At 37.5% G+C, this 19,637-nt stretch overlaps 1 protein-coding gene across 1 annotated transcript in view; it reads left to right on the top strand.

The window, feature by feature from the left end:
- puf (ubiquitinyl hydrolase 1 puf) overlaps positions 1 to 19,637 on the top strand; it is a 1,022,896-nt gene that overhangs the window by 511,608 nt on the left and 491,651 nt on the right. Inside the window, exon 44 of the mRNA XM_090376705.1 lies at positions 637 to 731. Within this exon, the coding sequence (XP_090232831.1) occupies positions 637 to 731 (95 nt within the window). The remainder of the gene's footprint in view (positions 1 to 636; positions 732 to 19,637) is intronic.

Below are 19,637 nucleotides of genomic sequence, written 5' to 3'. Positions count from 1 at the left end.
ACTTTTGACATACTTTCCTGCTTAAGATTTTCAAATATTTTATGTATATAAAATCTTTCTGACACTGTTTGCCTTAAATGTGACCAGTGAAGCATTGATGTTGTTTAGCATGCTAATGCACTGTTTCAGTATATTTTATTCATTTCTGAAACAGATAGTTCTGGGAATAACTTCAACAAATAAAATCAAACATCCAAGAGATTAATTGACTTTTGAATCACCATTGAAAAAGTAGTTTGCCAACAGACCCGGAGAACAATTAAGTATTCTAGTATATAGATTTTATATAAGAAAATTGTCGACATGGCAAGCTGGGTTTTTCTAGTATATAATAAAAATATATAAATGTTATTACTAAAAGCAACATTTCCTTTTCTGTAATGGCACACAAGTAGCATACAAGAAGTGACAATTGTTGGCTGAAAGACAGCAGCTTTAATTACTTCCCCAGCCTGCTGTTGAAATATTAGTTTTAATAATAATGCAGTATTTGACATTGCTTACATTGTGATAATTGTTGATTATGAATAGTGAATTGGCTAGTTAAAATTACTCTGATTGTAGTTACCCCCCCCCACTCATTCTACTTTTGCATTTTATTGGTATTTATTAATATTTTTTTTTTTTTTTTTGTAGGAGTCTCTTGATGAATTAACAGTAAAAGATACACTTGAAGGTGATAATATGTACACTTGTTCTCACTGTGGGAAAAAAGTCAGAGCAGAGAAAAGGTATAATTTAACATCTATTGGATAGTAGAGTTTATGGATTACTTTACTTGCTGTTGCTGTCTTACTAAAACGTTGAAAGGTGCTGTCTTACTAAAACGTACACAATCAGTAGTTTATTAGCTTTTGAAACCTCCCCTCAATTAGTTTAGTAAATGAACCCAGAGAATCGAGAAATTGTTTTGTAATGTTTGTTAGTGACTAAATTAATTCATTTATAATATAGTACTTACAGATGTATGTGATGCATAATATTGTAAAGATGGGATAAAGAGACTAGTTTTTTATACCACTGAAAGGAATACATGAAAGGGCTGAGATGTTTAAAATGATAGAAATACTAAAGTATGATGTGGGAATTTGTGGATAAAAAAGGATTATTGATACTTAATAAAACAGTTGCAGGATTCTCAGTCAAAATCATTTTTGCATTATAATACATAAGTTATAATTTCATGGAGCACAGTTCCTTTATGGATTCAGATGTATAACTGAGTTCAAAAAGAAACTTATATTTGAATCTTTAAGTCAGAGAAATTATCGAAAGCAATAATAGAATAATTGATCAGACGGAAATTTTTGGCGGTTAATTGATTTCTCCATTACTTTAGAAAGCGTAGAAGTAATTGCAATGGGACGATAATTGGATGGGAGGGATTTGTCACCCTTTTTAGGAACTGACTGGATATGAGCAAATTTCCAAGCAGAAGGAAAAACACCTTTGGTATAAGAAAGTGAAAAAAGGCGGCAAAGAATAGGAGTAAGTTCAGGAGCACAGTTTTGAGAACAAGTGGAGAAATACCATCGGGACCTGGAGCTTTCTTAGTATCAAGATTCGTCAAAATCCTTCTGACATCCTTTTGACGGAAGACCACAGGAGGTATTGAATGGAGCATGTTGGGAATGGTGGGAGGTGTTTTACCAAGATCATTAATACATGATCTTGGTAAAACAGGTCCTTGAGGTTGTCACAGACATTCTCTCAGACATGCCAGACAAACTGTACTTGCTACCTCGGAATCTAAAACGCTGATGGAACTGATATTAAGGTGACACTCAAGTCAAGTGGACCCAATTTCGGCAAAGTCCGGATGGTTTGCGACAGACAAATCCTCTTCTTTCACCTTCACAATGGTGATACTGTTAGTAATCCTGGGTATAACCTCCATGCACAATTACATGGTGGGTGACCAGCCAGGTGGGAACCAACGTAAGCAGGGGTCGAGGTGTGTCCCCCACATCACATTCCACATTCACAGGCCGGCCGCTAGTTAGTACACCGGACTGAACCTATTGGTAACTCTCTAGGAGGCTTCCGGATCAGCTAGTGTTGGGATTATTTGTTAACTCACAGCTGCCAGCTCTCTATATTTTCAGCAGAGAATCTGTTTTTAGACTTGATTTGACCCCTTTTCTGGCTCACCATTCATACTACAATTGGTACCATAGGGTTTCTCAGTCTTTTCACAAAAGATACTTCAAAGTGCATTAAAATCAGAATTTTTTAGTTAGCCATTTAAAACATAATAGAAATAAAGAAAAAAAAAACAAACTTTAATATCACTGTTTTCATTTTCAGTGCAATATAGTCCCTGGCATGATATATCCCTCTCAGTAGAAAGCAATAAAACTTACCGAAAGAAAGGTTTAATGAAAACTAATATAATTAATGATTTATTTTCAAAGGAAATAAATTCACATTTTCATCCCCTAACTCTAAATGAGCTAGGGGCTGAAAACACCCCAATAGAGTCTAGAAATATGAGCCAAAATCCCATCCTCCCCTGTCAGTAAATTAACCTTCCTTTTCAAGCACAATTACAAAAGACCAATGAGACAAATGCAGAGACAATTCACATTGAACTTAAATATAGGTTGTGGTTGTAAAACTTTGCCTTTGAGGAGTTTTAATCATGCCATGTAAAAAAAGAAAGAAGTGTTAGTACAAGTATACACATTCTATTGTAAAGGTTTGCATGCTGATACAACCCAGCAAATTGGTAATTTCAATCATAATTGCAAAAGACAAGAGAGACAAATGCAGAGACAATGCATGTTGAGCTTAAAAACAGGTTGGGGCTATAAAACTTTGCCATAAAGTGTTTTTTATATTTATATATCATTATATTATATTTTTTCATATCATTATGTCTCATAGATTTAATGAGATTAAAGTAAAATAAAATAAATAAATAATGTATAATGAGAATAAAATACAATTAAATATAAAGTTAAAAATGCTAAAAAATCACTAAAAACCATTAACACAGTAGCTTTCGGCAGCAGCAGCAGCCATCTTCATTAGCAATAATGGTTACAGGTTATCCGACAATTTATATAACACGTACATCTCGCAATTTATATAACACATACTCAGTTTGAGAAGGTGTACTATAGCCCCAGCAGCTAATGCTGATGGAACAAAGGAAAACCTCCATAACCCATGCATGCGCATGCACGCACACACAGTTTGAGAGAGAGAGGATAATAGTAAACATACTTATAGAAAAAAAAAAATAAATACTTTTCAATTGGAGGATTTAAAAAAAAAAAGCAATTCACAAGGCATGGAAATCTTTTTAATTTCTGTGATAACAAATATTGCTGAGTTTTGTTTTTGCTGCCATAACAGTCATTCAGCTTGATATGCACTATACATTAAAACAAGAGTACTGTTGTTTGTTATATATAATTGTGAGTATCAATATTTTGGATCTTATTTGCTGTTTAATACTTGTAATCTGTGCAAAAAAAGGGGGGGGGGGAGATGAAACCTCTCTTTTTTGCATTTTATTGCTCATTCAGTAATCTTATTGATGCTAATAACATGGTGCTAAACCACTTTGGTCATAATGGATTTGTGCCAACTGTTGAGCAGTTTGATATTATTTTAGAGCAGCTAAGAGAGAGGGGGGGTGGCTTCAGGTTCAGTGTTAGTAATACAAGAAACAGTAAGCCAACTACATTAGCACCATGCTGTTCCACTTGGAACCAGCCAATCAACCCATGAAGCTGGTAGAAAAACACTAATAATATATGATATTATTTTAAATTCTAGGCTCTTATTATTTAGAAAATGCCTTTAGTGCAGTTCATCATCCAAAACAAAGTACAGTAGACTTTTGATTTTTTGGGATAGATGGTAAAAAAAAAAAAAGCCTGGATAATTGATTTCCCGGTTAATCCAAAAATACACTGTCTCTGACATGCGTAAGAGATGCATTCCAGGATATCTTACATAAGTCGTGTTTTACCTAACTCGAGAAAGACTAATAAAATATTGCTACCATATCCCTGATATGCGAAAATTACAAAAACCATATAATATCCTCAGAAGAATGAAGAAAATAGCTATATTTTTTTTAATTAGTTCAATTAAAAACTTTATCTGGGGACAGCAGTGAAGTAGCGAGTGATACATAAGAAAAGGAAACATAAAAGGAAGAAAAAATGCATGTTATTGTACTGTAAAAACTGATTTGTATTTCATAGCTCTGGTTATTTGCCACTGACAAATCTGAATTCCGCATGATACTTGTTAATGTTTGGCCATTTTCATACATCGTTATTATTTTAATTTTCTGATCCAACTTGATCGCTTTCCTTTTCTTGATAGATTTACTAGTTATTGGTTTGGTTGGGTTTTTTTTTTTTTTAGGAGCATTAGCAACTAAGACCATATTGCTCCAGGGATATGCGGTGGTCATTTCCTGACTTTTCTGCATCCTCTGTATTTGGTGGTCATGGGCTCAAACACCAGTCTAATCAAGAAGCGTGTGTGCTACGCACTGCAGCTCCTGCCCACCTGGCTATGGAGGTGCCAGATTTACTAATATTACCACTGTCACTTATTCTCTTAGTCGGCACCATAATAATAGTCAAAATTAAATTTTCTGAAAAGAACTTCACAGGGTTAAGACAAAAACTCACTATTATCACCCCACTTGAGCTCACATTTTACTAAAGCTCTTTTCTGGAGGTCACTGCCATAAAACGATAAAAACGATTTGCACTTTCTGGGTTATTGGGCTTTTCTCTTAATGCAGTCTGTTATAAACGGGGTAATAAACTCGATCATGTTGCATTTGCAATAATACCAATAGCTGGAATTCAGTGGGTTTTTACGTTATTATGGTGAAATGTGTGTCCCCTTCACTGAAATTTTCAGTCATATAAAAAAATATATATAAATAACGTAACTTAATTTCGAAGCTACGTAAGTCGCTTCGAAATTACGAATTAATAATTGAAAAATGTTTAGCAACCTACGTAAAAAGTATGCGATAGATTAAACACGATAAAATTTACCACGCGCTACCCACATGTCCAGTATGATGCTTCCCTTTATTTTTTACGATGTCAGTTTTAAATCTAATAGATTCCCTTTATTTTTTGCGATGTCACGTATAGTTTGGTCACCAACATAATGGTTCCTTAGAGATTTAACAGATGCACTGTTTTCAAGCTTTTGAATAATTTCAAGTTTTTGTTTAATTAAAAGCACAACTCTTGCGTTTGTCCATCACATTCACGATTTCTAAACAGAAAAAAATCGTTACTATAAAAAAAAATTTGTGCGACAGAACACAACAATTGATGCGATGCACTAAAACAAACTAAACAATTGGTTTCTTTTTTTGAGCGGCGGATGTGAAAACAGCGAGGGTTGCAAAATAATAGGGGCACTAATCTCTAATGATGACTTATAACGCTGCTTCTTGTTGCTTATTTACAACTTGCAAAACATCTGTTTATAGCTATTCTACTTATTACTTGAATTTTATGATTTCTGGTTGTGTTTTTTTTTTTTTTTTTATTTGGAGTCTTTAAGGATCCCAGTAAATCGAGTCTGCTGCATTTTTAAATAAACGGAATGACTTAGAGAAATAAAAGGTATAATATATTTTTAATCATTATGAGATTTAATATATCCATTTTTTATAGGTATTTGTATATTCAGATTAAAATTCAACAATGACAAATTTTGAATTGTAATAATTAATTTTTTTGACACTTTTAAGCAATCTTTTTTATAGGTACCCAAAGTGATAATGTCAGTGTACAGGCTGAAAACAAGAAAAATCCAGGATCATTGAATGCCTTCATAAGAAAGAGCTAGCACTGAAAGTCATATATTAGGATATGATGAATGCATCAGGTGATGATTCCTTGTCATATGCAAAAAGTAATGAGTTGGGGGTCTGAATTCCATCACAGCAAGGCACCTCCATAGCCAGGTGGGAAGGAGCAGCAGTGCGTAGCACACGCTTCTTGATTAGACCGGGGTTCGATCCCGTCAACACCAAATACGGAGGATGCGGAAAGGTCAGGGAATGACCACCGCATCTTCCTGGAGCAATATGGCCTTAGTTGCTAATGCTCCTAAAAAAACAAAAATAACAAACAAACAACAACAAACTTTCAGTGGAACATCAGAACAGGGATAGCTTTAAAGATGATACCCAGAAGGAATTTAACTGTTATTACAACCAAAATTATCAATCAGATTTGTGCAATGATAATGAAGACAACAGATTTACTACTGTATAGCCACTACATCTTAAGTTGTCACAAGAATGAGTGCAACACATTCAGTAATTTTCTAAACAATGAAATTTCTGCACATAGGTTTCCATTCTTTTGACATATAAGGCACACTTTCAGTAGAACATCTTCAATGTTTTGAAGCAGATCTTGAGAATTTTATGGTTAGATATGACAGTGAATGCAGACTTCCAGCCAAATGGAAAAGGATCCATTTGGTAATGGAAGTATCCTTTGTGTCTCACTCCAGAGGCTCATGTGCATTCCTTCATAAATACACTGGTGTGCAAAACTTAAGGACCAGTTAGGTCTTCACCTGTAGCTTCTCATAGGAGTGGCCTGGATATGGTAAAAGCATATCAAAGGAACCTTGTGAGGTACGGAAATGATGAAGGAAACAGAAACAAAACAATACAGAGGGACTTTATTCAAAAATGGCAACATAGCACTGGTTGCCATGATACAGATGCACCACTGGCAAAGATGGAACAAAGGGAAGAGGTTGCCCTCAGTAGGAGATAGGGAAACCCTAATGTCGATGCAGGCTTCATATAGGCTAATCGCTTTTTATTTAATAACATTTAACTTAATGGAATTGTGCGTTGGATATTACTTAAATAAAATTACTTAGAAGTCTCTCCATTTTAATTATAATAGCTGGCCTAGCCATAACTAATTTAGTTGCTTGCAGTGGAATAACTGTCTTTCCCGCTGCTAAAATTAATTCTTTATTTTTTATAATTGTTCTTACAGTTAAACTTGCCAGTCCTAAATTATTTCACACATCCACTTGTCATTGAACAGAATCAATTCGCTTCAAAACATATAATTTAATTTTCAAATTCAGTCTTTTTCTTACCTTATTAGGCTTTGTACCGCATCCAGACATTGTTGCTTTTTAATTCTTATTCGCCATTATTCATCTTCAAAAATGTAACTGCATTGCATTAATTATTATACAATGTTCGAGTAAACTATCCATTACCTAACACTGTACTGAGTGATGACTAGACTTCGGTTAATGCATTTTTTTTTTTTTTTTTTATGTAAATCCCAAACACGAGAAGTATTAGAACCTATTGTACTTAGTACAGTACCGTGCTTGGGTTGGAGTTTGAGAAGACGAAAGAAGATATTTGTTGACATTGGACTTGAACTTCTGTAGATTGTAATTTTCAGGAAATACGTATGAAGGAAGGTTGTTCCAGAAAACGGCAGTTGAATGGATAAACGAGGAACATGAAAAGTTAGTTCTGTGAGTTTGAAGTTCGATAAAAATGGATGTTGGCTGGTGCTGGCACATGTTCGGACTGTTTTGAAAGAGAGAGCGGGAATTATAGAAGCCAATTCAGAAGAATAGTGCCCATTGAAGTATCTGTAGAAGAGGCACACAGCAGAAACGGTACGTCTATAAGACAGCGAGTGGAGAGCCTTTGTTAAAGATGAATCATTAATTAGCCTAACTGCCCTCTTCTGAATGGAATCAAGAAGCCTGACAGAGGTTTTGGGGACCCCACCCTAGATGTGGGAACATTATTCCATGGCAGGGTGGATTTGCGATTTATACAGAGTGAGCAGCTGTTTGGAAGAAAAGTAACGCCAAGAGCGAAAGAGAAAATCAAGTTTTTTAGAGGAAGCAATATTTGTAATGTGCTTGTGCCAAGAGAGATTAGAAGTCACGGTAATCCTCAAAAGGGATATATCATTTTGCCTAGAAACCGGAGTGTCGCTAAAGATAAGCATAGAAGCAGAAGAATCCTTTTTTGCGAGATATAAGACAAGACTGAGTTTTAGAAGGGTTGAAATCAACTAAGTTGTCTTTGCCCCACTGGAGAATTACTTGAAGATCGGCATTTAACGAATTGGTAGCAGATTTTCGAGAAGTTGAAGCTGATTGAGCAGGACAAGGTTTCTCAAAATGGAAAGTGGAATGCAATGTGCTATCATCGGCAAAACTATGGATAGGATTTCCAGTCACTGGAAGAAGGTCATTAATATACAAGAAGAAAAGAGTGGGAGGAAACAACTGAACCTTGGGCAACACCAGCATTAATGGATAAGTTAGAAGACAGAGAGCCATCTACCATCACCCTCAGTGAACGATCAGAGAGAAAACTGGATAACCAATTACTAAAAACAGTTGGCAAACCATAAGATGGAAGCTTGTTTAGAAGACCTTTATGCCAAACATGATCGAAAGCCTTTGAGATGTCGAGAGCAACTACTTGTGTTTCACCGAACCTTTCCATTGAATTATCCATAAATGGGTAACATAAGCCAGAATATTGCCAGTGGATCGACACTGACGGAATCCATACTGGCGATCGTTGATCAGACAGAGGGTTTCTAGGTAGTTTAAGAGTTGGCGGTTAATTGATTTCTCCATTACTTTAGAAAGAGTAGAAGTAATTGCAATGGGACGATAATTGGATTGGAGGGATTTGTCACCCTTTTTAGGAATTGGCTGGATATGAGGAAATTTCCAAACAGAAGGAAAAACACCTTTCGAATAAGAAAGTGAAAAAAGGCAGCAAAGAATAGGAGTAAGTTCAGGAGCACAGGTTTTGAGAACAAGTGGAGAAATACTATCGGGACCTGGAGCTTTCTTAGCATCAAGATTTGTCAAAATCCTTGTGACATCCTTTTGACGGAAGACCACAGGAGGCATTGAATGGAGCATGTTGGGAATGGTGGGAGGTATTTCACCAAGATCATTAATATATGAGTTGGAAGAAAAATGGGATGCTAACAGGTCAGCTTTATCCTTGGCTGAAGTGACAACAGAACCATCTGGTTTGGACAGAGGTGGGAGCAGAGATGGGCAAAAGTTGCGGCCAATAGCTTTGGCAAGAGACCAGAATGCTCGGCTACGATTAGGGCAAGAAGCAAGTTTTCTACTCTTAGCCTGTTCAAACTCTAGTTTCGACTGATTAATAACTGCTTTAGAATTGTTGAGAGCTTTGGTGTACACATAAAATGAAACTGAAGATTTAGAACCAAGCCAATTACGATATGCAACATTCTTCTCTTGAACAGCCTTAGCACATTTATTGGAAAACCAAGGTTTAGATAAAGGACGAGATTTGAAAGTGGAGTGTGGGATAAAGGATTCCATTCCTGCAAGAATAATTTCACTGACATGGTCTGAGCAAACGTTGACATCAGAAGTTTTGAAACTGTAATCCGACCAAGGAAAAGAAGTCTCGCAGGTCATCCATTTTGCATTCTTGTAATGCCAAACAACACGAGTTTGGGAATAGCCATGAGATAAAGGTTCCATTGGAGAAGAGACAATCACCAAGTTGTGATCTGAAGTGCCTGAAGGACTTCTCACTTCGACCGTGTACTTAGAAGGGTTGTTTGTGAGAAAAAGATCAAGCGTATTGGCTGTATGATTAGGGTTGTTCAGTATTCTTGTAGGTAAATGAACAATCTGTGAAGGTCATTAGTAATTGCAAAAGCCTCAGCATCTCGACCAGCTGGGTCGGTGTGACTAGAAAACGGAAGCCAGCTGGAGTTGTGAACATTAAATTCACTAAGGAAAATTACGTCACTGTTAGAAAAGTTGGACTGGAGAAAGTCAAGTTGCAAAGAGAGGAAGTCAAAGAGCTCCAAATGAATGGTGGAGTTGGGAGAACGGTAGAGACAACATGAATTTGACACAATGAGGTAGAGAGATTTTAAGCCAGAGAAGATTAAAGAGAGGAGATTCCAAATTGCCAAGTCTCTGACAAGGAATATCAGAACGGACATATGCACAAGTACCACCTTTGAGATGAAAGGAATCATACAGGGAATAATTTGGCAGATTGCAAGTGGAAATGGACATTGTTGAGATTAGAATCGAGACCACGTATATATTTGTGAAATGAATTAGGGAGTGCTTGGAACGTTTAGATCTTTTCACAAATAAGCTTGCTCTATTAGTTTGACAATTCATGGTGTATTCAATGGTAAGAAAAAGTGGGTGGGACATGATGTACAAAGTGATGAAATTTTTGGATATGGCATACACATGGTGAGAATATACCCAGATCCTTGACATAACATGGCCTCGGCTATGCACCCCCATACATACTACTCGGACTCCCTCCAGTCACTATCTGGCAGAGTAGAGGTAGCAAGATTATACACTAGCTGATCCAGAAGCCTCCTAGAGAGTTAACAATAGGTTCGAGTTTAAATACCAGTGTACTAACTAGCGGCTGACCAGCGAATTCTGTTTTAGAGCTGTAAGCAATATTAATGTAAGGAATATTGAATCTTGCCACGATGTTCATCATAACCTAAAAAGTCATCAATCATACTGCATGATGGAGGAGATGGGGAAGGGTTGTCCGGAACTTAGCTCTAGAGACTAAACATGGGTTCCACCGCTTCAAGCCTCCAATAAGCAAGGTGGTGGTATAGCACCGGTTGATAAGAGTCATCCACTACCTAGTACTGCCTGCCTATGTTACCAGGCAGTACTAGGTAGTACTGCCTGGTAACATAGAGAAGCGGCGTTCCTCCATGTGGTGTGGGTGCCACACCTCGAACCCTGTTTACGTTGGTTCACACCTGGGTGGTCACCCACCATGTACTTGTGCATGGAGGTTATACCCAGGATTACTAATAATCCCACCATCGTGAAGGTGCAAGCAGAGGATTCGGCTGTCACAGCCCGTCCGGACTTTGTCGAAATTGGGTTCACTTGACTTGAGTGTCATCCGAATATCAGTTCCATCAGCGTTTTAGACTCCCTGGTAGCAAGTACAGCTTGTCTGGCATATCTGAGAGAATGTCTGTGACAACCTCAAGGACCTCATATAATGCAAATATTACACTGGTATTTAAAAAACTTAAGGACCAGTCGGGTTTTCACCTGTAGCTTCTCATAGGAGTGGCCTGGATATGGGAAAACTATACCAAAGGAACCTCGTGAGGTATAGAAATGCTGAAGGAAACAACACCGACATAACAACAGAAACAAAATGGTACAGAGGGACTTTATTCAAAATTGGCAACATAACACTAGCTGCCATGATACAAATGCATCACTGGCAAAGATGGAACAAAGGGAAGAGGTGGTCCTGTGACAGATATGGCCACCCCTAATGTCGACGTAGGCTTTTCACTGCCTGTTCATACTTAGAACAATGTTGTTAAGTTCTTGCAGTAACATCGTCCATTCCTCTGTCAGCGCCATCTTCAGCTGGTGAATGTGGACGTCCCGCTAGGCATCTCCCCAGAACGTCCCATATGTGTTCGATGGGATTTAGATCGGTTGGGGGAAACAGGCAGACCAATCCGTATGAACAATGTCTTCACTTTCCAAAAGCCTATCAACAGCTACAGTGCAATGGGGTGTGGCGTTATTACCCATAAACACAAACTTGGGGCAAATGGCACCTTGGAACAGACTCATATGGGGAAGGATTACCTCAGTACAGTAGCATGCACCAGTTATGGTACCGCCTTCCAGTATCTGAAGTTGTGTACATCCATCCAAGATAATGTCTCCCCAGATGACAACATCTCGATTGCCACATCCATCCCTTTCAGTGATGTTTGTGGGGTGATACCATGTGCCAACCTCTCGACACATTAGCTGATGTCCAGAATTACTGCTCAGACTGAATCTACTCTCTTCAGTAAAGAGTACCTTATCCCATTGCACTGCCTTTTAGTCCTTGTGTTCGATGCACCACTGTAAATGGTGTCTCCGATGGGCAAGTGTTAATGGGACACAGCGTACTGGCCATCGGGCAAACAGTCCACCTTTGTGGAGTAGCCTAGTCACAGCAAACCGTGATATCCTGCATCCTGTGCAGCTTGTTTGCAGTGGATCCCACTGTCTGTGTCGGCCTCTCTTGGCCTGTAAGAGTATATAGCGGTCATCATTAGGCATTGTTTTTTGTGGACGACCACCACTGTCCTTCAAACAGCTGTACCTGTCGTTCTGAAGGCCAACCACACACCTGAGATGATGCTATGGACGATGCCGAACTCTGCAGTCACACTCCTCGCACTTTGAACTTCCTCAAGCTTCCCAATTGTTCAACCCAGGGTAAAGTCATCGAGATGTTGTCTACTGGCCATTTTGTTGTCTGTAGCACTGTGTGAAACCAATCAAAAGTTTCTGTGCTGGTTATGGTAATTTAGATTTGAATGTGTTTGATGACAGCTTGGTTATTGTTTATTATCCAATTAGATGTAAGATTGTTAAAAATAGTTTTAAGTAGTATGAAAAATTGTTTAGCTGGAAGGTAGCAGCCAGTATTTTTGGAGCTGGTAATGAATCTGAAGCCTACAGGTTGTTTATGGAATTTGGCAATCATATAGAGCAGGTGTGGCTAACAAGTCGATCGCGGCTGTAATTTCGGTTGATCACAGGTAATTTTAAATATATATATATAAAATAGATTAATCAAAATCTAAATGTTATTATTATATGCCCCACTGCATACGCTTATTAAAATCCATTGAACCATGTGACTACTCTTGTTGCCGTGCAGCTGCTAGGCTTGTCTAATGAAAATTCGCAGTTACATTGTGGAGAGCGTAGTGTAAGCATTGAATTCTTGTTTAGTTTACTTAATATTAATAATTGGACAGTACTTGTACGTTAATTTAATACCCTTTGATTTAAAATGAATACTACGAAAAATCTTAAAAAGTATCAATTTCATCAAAGAGTAAAACATGTCATTTAATGATAAAAGAAATGTTGTTTGAATTGGAATGCTTCTGTGGCTATAACCAAAAAAGGAAATTGAGAAAGGCACTTCAATGCACTCCATGGTAAATACCAATAGGATTTTCCGCCTAATAGTGACCTTAGAAAAAAATATATTAAAGGAACTTAAATCCAGATTATTCGCACAACAAAATCTATTCAGGACACCGAATTTACACTCTAAAGCAGTAAATGTAGCATCATTTAAAGTGAGTCATCTTCTTGCAAAAAATGCAAACTATTTTCTGATGGTCAATTCATCAAAAAAGCATTTTTAGAAATAACAGATTCCCTTTTTAAAAATTTTAAGAACAAAAATGAAATTAAAAGTGCCCTTCAAGATCTGCAATTATCTTGAAATATTGTGATGCGACCCATCGAAAAAAATGAGTAAAAATGTGAGCGAACAATTGCGTGCTCATATTCCTAATCGTGTGTCCTTTTCCTTACAACTGGATGAATCTACAGACGTCAGAGATACAGCTCAGTTGCTCATTATTGTTCGTATGGTTTTTGATGATTCTGCCCTTAGAGAAGAACTGCTGGGCATGGTTTTGTTAAACCCATGATATATTTAACGCATTCAAAAATTTTATTGAAAAAATTAAATTACCACTTTTTAAGCTCATATCAATAACAATAGATGGAACTAAAGCAATGAGGGTATCTTAATGGATTCATCGCCCAGAATTTTAGAGTTCCCACTGTATCATCCACCAACAAGTGTTAGCCAGAAAAAGATTAAATACTAAAAGTGTTATGGACATAGCTTTCAAAATCATGAATTCCATCAGAGGACAATCTCTTCAAAGGAGACTTTTCAAAATGCATCACACACAGATGTGAGGTGGCTGAGTCAGAGTAAGTTTCTACAGAGGTTTCGAAAATTGCTGAATGAAATTAAAAAAATTGTTGATCAAATGGGAGATTAGCATTAGTGGAGGCATATGATGCAAGAAAGCAAGCTTATTCAGCATCAGCCAAAAAAAAAAAAAAAAACACAACCACTACTCCCGTTTCACTCCTCCGCTCGTTTGAAATACCTGTCAAGCTGAGCCTTAAATTTCTTTAGGCTATCAACTTCAACAAAAAGTGATGGAAGTCCATTCCACAAACCAACTGCCTGCTGGCTAAAGGCAAATTTCCGCACATCTATCCGACATCCGTCCTTCCTCAATTTGAATTTATGCCCTCTCAGGCGATTATTCTGAGCAAGAGGAAGAATCCCATCGGCATTGAGCATGCTCAAGCCATTCAAAGCCTTATACACCTCTATCAGATCACCTCCCCGATGCCTAGTCTCCAGACTCTGTAATTTGCAAAACTTAAGCCTTTCTTCATAAGAGCAACCCTTTGTTCCATTCACTAATCTTGTTGCCCTTCTCTATACTCGTTCCAGCAGCTCTACATCATTCTTGAAATAAGGCCTCCAGACCTGTATACAGTACTCAAGGTGTGGCCTGACCAATGCCTTATACAAGGGAATAATCACATCCCTATCCCTGCTAGAAAATTTCCTGTATATCATTGACAAGACACCATGAGCTACTCTTGCAGCTCGTCTGCACTGCTCAGTGAACTTCATATCTGCCTGCACAATTACCCCCAGGTCCTTTTCATTCTCTACCACTGTCAGCGTAGTACCACAGAGTTGATACGTTGATCTGGGGTTACTGTTTCCCATATGTAGCACTTTACATTTGTCAATGTTAAACTTCATTTGCCACCTCTCAGCCCATCTGCTCAACCTTTCCAGATCCTGTTGCAGCAGCATAACATCAGTAGTGTCCTTAACAACCCTGCCAACTTTTGTATCGTCTGCAAACTTGGACATTAAGCTTGATATACCATCATCAGTATCATTTATAAATACAGAAAACAATGGACCCAACACTGAACCATGAGGAACTCCACTAATAACATTAGTCCACGATGAGCACTGTCCATTGATTACCACTCTCTGTCTTCTCCCACTCAACCACCCCTTTATCCATAGCAGCAATTTGCCTCCAATGTCACACTGCTCCAATTTGTGTAGCAGTCTTCCATGCGCAACAGTATCAAAAGCCTTTCAAAGATCCAAATATATAATATCAAAGTTATTCCCTGCATCCAGTTCTTTTGTGACTACATCATAGTATCCAATCAAATTGGTCAGACAAGACCTGCCCTTAACAAAACCATGCTGTGTCTGAGCTATAACTGAATTCTTGTCTAGATGATCCTGCAGTGCTTCTTTAACCAGTGCCTCCATTAATTTTCCTGGAACCGAAGTTAAACTAACAGGTCTATAATTACTTGTGTCAGCCTTTGATCCTCCTTTGTGATTGGGGTTACATTTGCATATCTCCAGTCTATGGGTACCTCCCCTGAGTCCAAAGAAGCTCTCATAATTATGGCTAGGGGTTTGCTTACTTCCTTTGCTGCCTCCTTTAATATAACTGGATTGATCCCGTCCAACCCGGGTGCCTTTTTTATGTTTATCCTCAACAATTTCTCCTCCACTTTCCTCTCAGTTATTAGAAAATCATCTAGCTCACTGCCAATGTTTACTTCACCTACAACATTCTCCTTCCTGAATAACTCCTCATGTGTGAATGTAGATGCAAAATATTCATTTAGTTTGTTAGCCACCTGAGCAGGATCCTCAACTGTTGAACCATCAACATCCAGTGGACCAATCTGATTCATCCCTTTCCTTCTTGAGTTTAAATAGGTAAAGAACTCTTTTCTGTTTTTCTTTGCATCCTTTGCCAAGGATTTCTCATAATCTGCCTTTGCCTGCCTAATCTCCTTTGTGACTTGGTTACAGACCAACTTATATCTATCATAGGCTTCCATGTCACCCATTAATTTGTATGTATCCCATGCATTTTTCTTCTCTGCCATATGTCTCATTAGTTCATTTGACAACCATTTAGGCCTGAACCTTGAACAATATTTCTCAGTTGGTATGTAAAGCCTGGTAGCTTCCAAGATTAGTTCCTTGAATGCTTCCCATTTTGAAATTGCTTTTGGTAATGACATCAGTTGGTCCCACTGTATAGAATTTAAATACTGTCTCAGACCATCATAGTCGCCTTTACGAAAGCAAAAACCCTTTCCTTTACCTCTGATGGTAGTTACCTCCTTGAGTAAATCCCACTTCAGCACACTGTGATCACTGCCACCTAGTGGTTCCTTTATCTGCAGATTCTTAATGCAAGAAGAATCACTACTGATAATCAGATCAAGAGTATTACTCCCTCTAATTGCCTCCCGAACATGCTGGTGTAGAAAACAATCATCCAATAAATCCACAAAAGTCTTGCTAGTGTGTGAGTGACCAACCCACAAATTCCAGTCAATATCTGGGAAATTAAAATCCCCCATTATAAGACTCTCTGATTTACTGGCCCATTCTATTTCCTTGTACAGTATCTTATTATATTCATCAGAGTCATTAGGCCTATAGCACACTCCTACTCTCAATTTTGATTTACCTATGCTTATGTCACACCAAACTGACTCGACACTGCCCTGTCCATCGATGTCGACTGGCTTCACTTCCTTGGATTTTATGTGTTCTTAACTAATAGCATAACCCTTCCTCCCTTCCTATCCTGTCTATCCTTTCTGTAGACATTGTACTCCCCAAATTCCAGTTCTGCATTCCTTATATCTGTGTGACACCACGTCTCTGATATCCCAACAATATCTGCCTTTGAAGTTTTGAGCAATACCTCAAATTCATCAAATTTATTTACTAAACTCCTAGCATTGGTGTACACGCAAGTATACATGCACCTGTTTTTATTCTTAGCTACCCTAACACAACCCATGTGTTTACTTGTACCACAATGACTTCCAGCAGTCTCTGAAATATCCTGCATTTTGTTTTTCAGGCTTCTGCTCATTCCAATAGAAGCAGTGCAAGAATCTCTTTCACCTCTGCCAGTGGCGACTGTTAATCTATTAGTCTTTGTCTCCCCCCAAGCTTGCAGTTTTCCGACCCACCTAACATTGCCTCGATAGCATCAGCAAATATTCTTGCACCCTTTCTATTTAAATGTATCCCATCCCTGTAGAAACAATCTCTCCTGTTAACAAGTACAGTCCAGGCTGAAAAAAATTCTACCCCTTGAGCCTTGCACAATCTTTCCAGGGCGAATTGATCGACAAGGCTCTCATCATATACTCCCTCCTATCGTGTCTGGACAGAATTGCAGACACTTTCAAATTCAACCCTACTTCATGTTTTTTTTTCAACAGTGACCTGTACCTGTTAAGTAATTCCGCTGGTCTCCTACTCTTAATATCATTAGTGCCAACGTGTACAACTATATCACCTTTTGTGCCCTTAAAAGATGATATCCACTCTACAACGTCATCAACCTTTGCCCCTGGCAGACATACCTTGGTCCTGTTCCACCTATCCTTTTTACAAAGCATGTTCCCCGTTTCCCTGACAATAGAGTCACCAACAACTACTAGTTCCTGTGGGATCAGCACATTCTGCCTTGGGGGCTGCCTCTATGTTGCAAGATGACCAAGTACAAGCTCTGGCATTGATGTGGGCAGCTGAGAGCTTGATGGGCCCCTGAATTTATTTCCTTCGAGGGCATCCACCCTGTCCTTCAAGGTCTCATATAGGCCCATTACAACGATGAGTTGTCGCCTAATTTCCTTGCTCTCCTTGCATCGTGCACACACAAAGACAGTATCATGTCCCGTACCCGATTGCTCCTCAAACATCAAGCAAACAGTGCATCTTAAAAGGCTGTGATTCAGAGGGCAACTGCCCCCCCCCCCCCCTCAGTTCTCCCCTGAGCCAAAGCACTCCCATTAGCTTGACATCCCTTTTGCTTTGCTGCTCTGGTCTGAGTCATGATTTCGATTTAATGTCAGTAAAATTACAATTCAAAACAAAATTAAAACCTTAAACTTGTATCCTAACACAGTTATAACGCTATATTTATTTTTCAGTATTGAGTGTTATATACGAGTTCCCTTTATATAACTTCCGTATCAAGTTATGTATTAATGATTTGTTACGTTTGTACTCTAAGTCGTTATATATATATAGTTAAAAGTCCAGTTTAATTGACAATAAAGTTTAACAAGATTAATAGATTTACTGATTAATTGACAATATTATATTATGCACTATACTATACAAGCTAATGCTATCAAATTCCGGATATGCTGTATCGTGTTACAATGGCGGTAATTACGAATGGTAGTTATACGGACTCTTAAGTATTGATTAACTTCCAAATCTTGCTGTCTCAATTTAGAATAAACTAAGGATCCTCACGAGTTCTATAACTACTTACAGATAATAATTTGATATAACAATTGGTTAATAAATCGGCTAAATACGGTTAAAAACCTCTCGTTCAAAGGAGCTGCAATTTGTAACACGTGGATTTGATACCGCTACCGATACTAAGTAATACCCACAAAATCTCTATCAAGTTAAACTTTAAACTAAGTATTGTAACTAGGAATATAAAAGTACTCTAGAAAATAAGTAAATATGCCAATTTAAGCTAATAAAACAGAAAATAAATCAAAAAAAAAACTTCTCTTCTCCAGGCGCTGCAAAATAGTAGAGTTCAAGAGTAGCCTGCGGCCGCACAGGCTACTCTTGAACCCAAAAAAGAGATGATTATTAGTAGCTACAAAATATGGAGTGGTTGTGTGATTTGCCTTTTTTGGCAGATCTTACCAGTAAATTAAGTGATCTGAATTTGGAATTACAAGAAAAAAAATAAAAACGTGGGACATGATTAGTAGTATTTCTGCATGTAAATATCAATTTTTGGCAAAGGCTAAGGATCTAAAAAAAAAATGATTCTATCATTTTGCAAATATGCAAGATCATTTGCAAAAATATCCTGTTTTTGAATATAATAGTGAGAGATATGTTTCTGAAATTGAGAAAGTTGTGGGTGATTTTGAAACCAGATTCAGCAATTTTAAAACAATTGAAACATTGTTCAATATATTTCTTATCCAGAATTTGCAGAAAAATTGGCGAGATTTTTCACACGGAGAAAATATTACTTGAAAATGAAATTAATACATTACAAAACGATATCTTCCTAAAAGACAGGTCATCAGAAAAAGACTTTTGTAAATGTTTTCCGAGAAAAGTACCGAAATTTCAAAAAATGCAGTGAACTTTTAAATTCCTGTTTTGGTTCTACATATCTATGCGGATCGGCCTTTTCGTATTTGAAACAAACATAGACGAATTGCTCTACTCTTATGGACTTGCATACAGAAGAGTTTTTACGGTTGGCCTTATCACAGTATATCACCGATTTTGAAAGCATGGCAGATGACATTAAGACACAAACTTCACATAAATTAAAAAAAGGTATGAATTTAAAACAAGAATTCTGAATTGCATTTAATTTTAAAATTTATAAACAACAATTTTCAATATGTGTTGATTAACTCTTTTAACCATATGCAATGAAATTCTTGAGATGGTAGATCGCGGCACATTTTGAATAAAAAAACGTAGATCACATCACAAATTAAATTGGCCACCCCTGATATAGATTAAGGGTTGAGTTCTGTAATTTAATGTATAGTTTTTTATTTGAAGCTATTAGCTTTTTAACTGGTAGTAGGATAAAGATGGCAGGAAGTGAAAA

Source organism: Mastigoproctus giganteus, chromosome 6, assembly GCF_048544385.1.
Source record: "Mastigoproctus giganteus isolate SK-2022 chromosome 6, ASM4854438v1, whole genome shotgun sequence".
Lineage (NCBI taxonomy): Eukaryota > Metazoa > Arthropoda > Arachnida > Uropygi > Thelyphonidae > Mastigoproctus > Mastigoproctus giganteus.
Note: the sequence above shows the minus strand (reverse complement) of the source record. Positions and strands in the feature narration are given on the sequence as shown.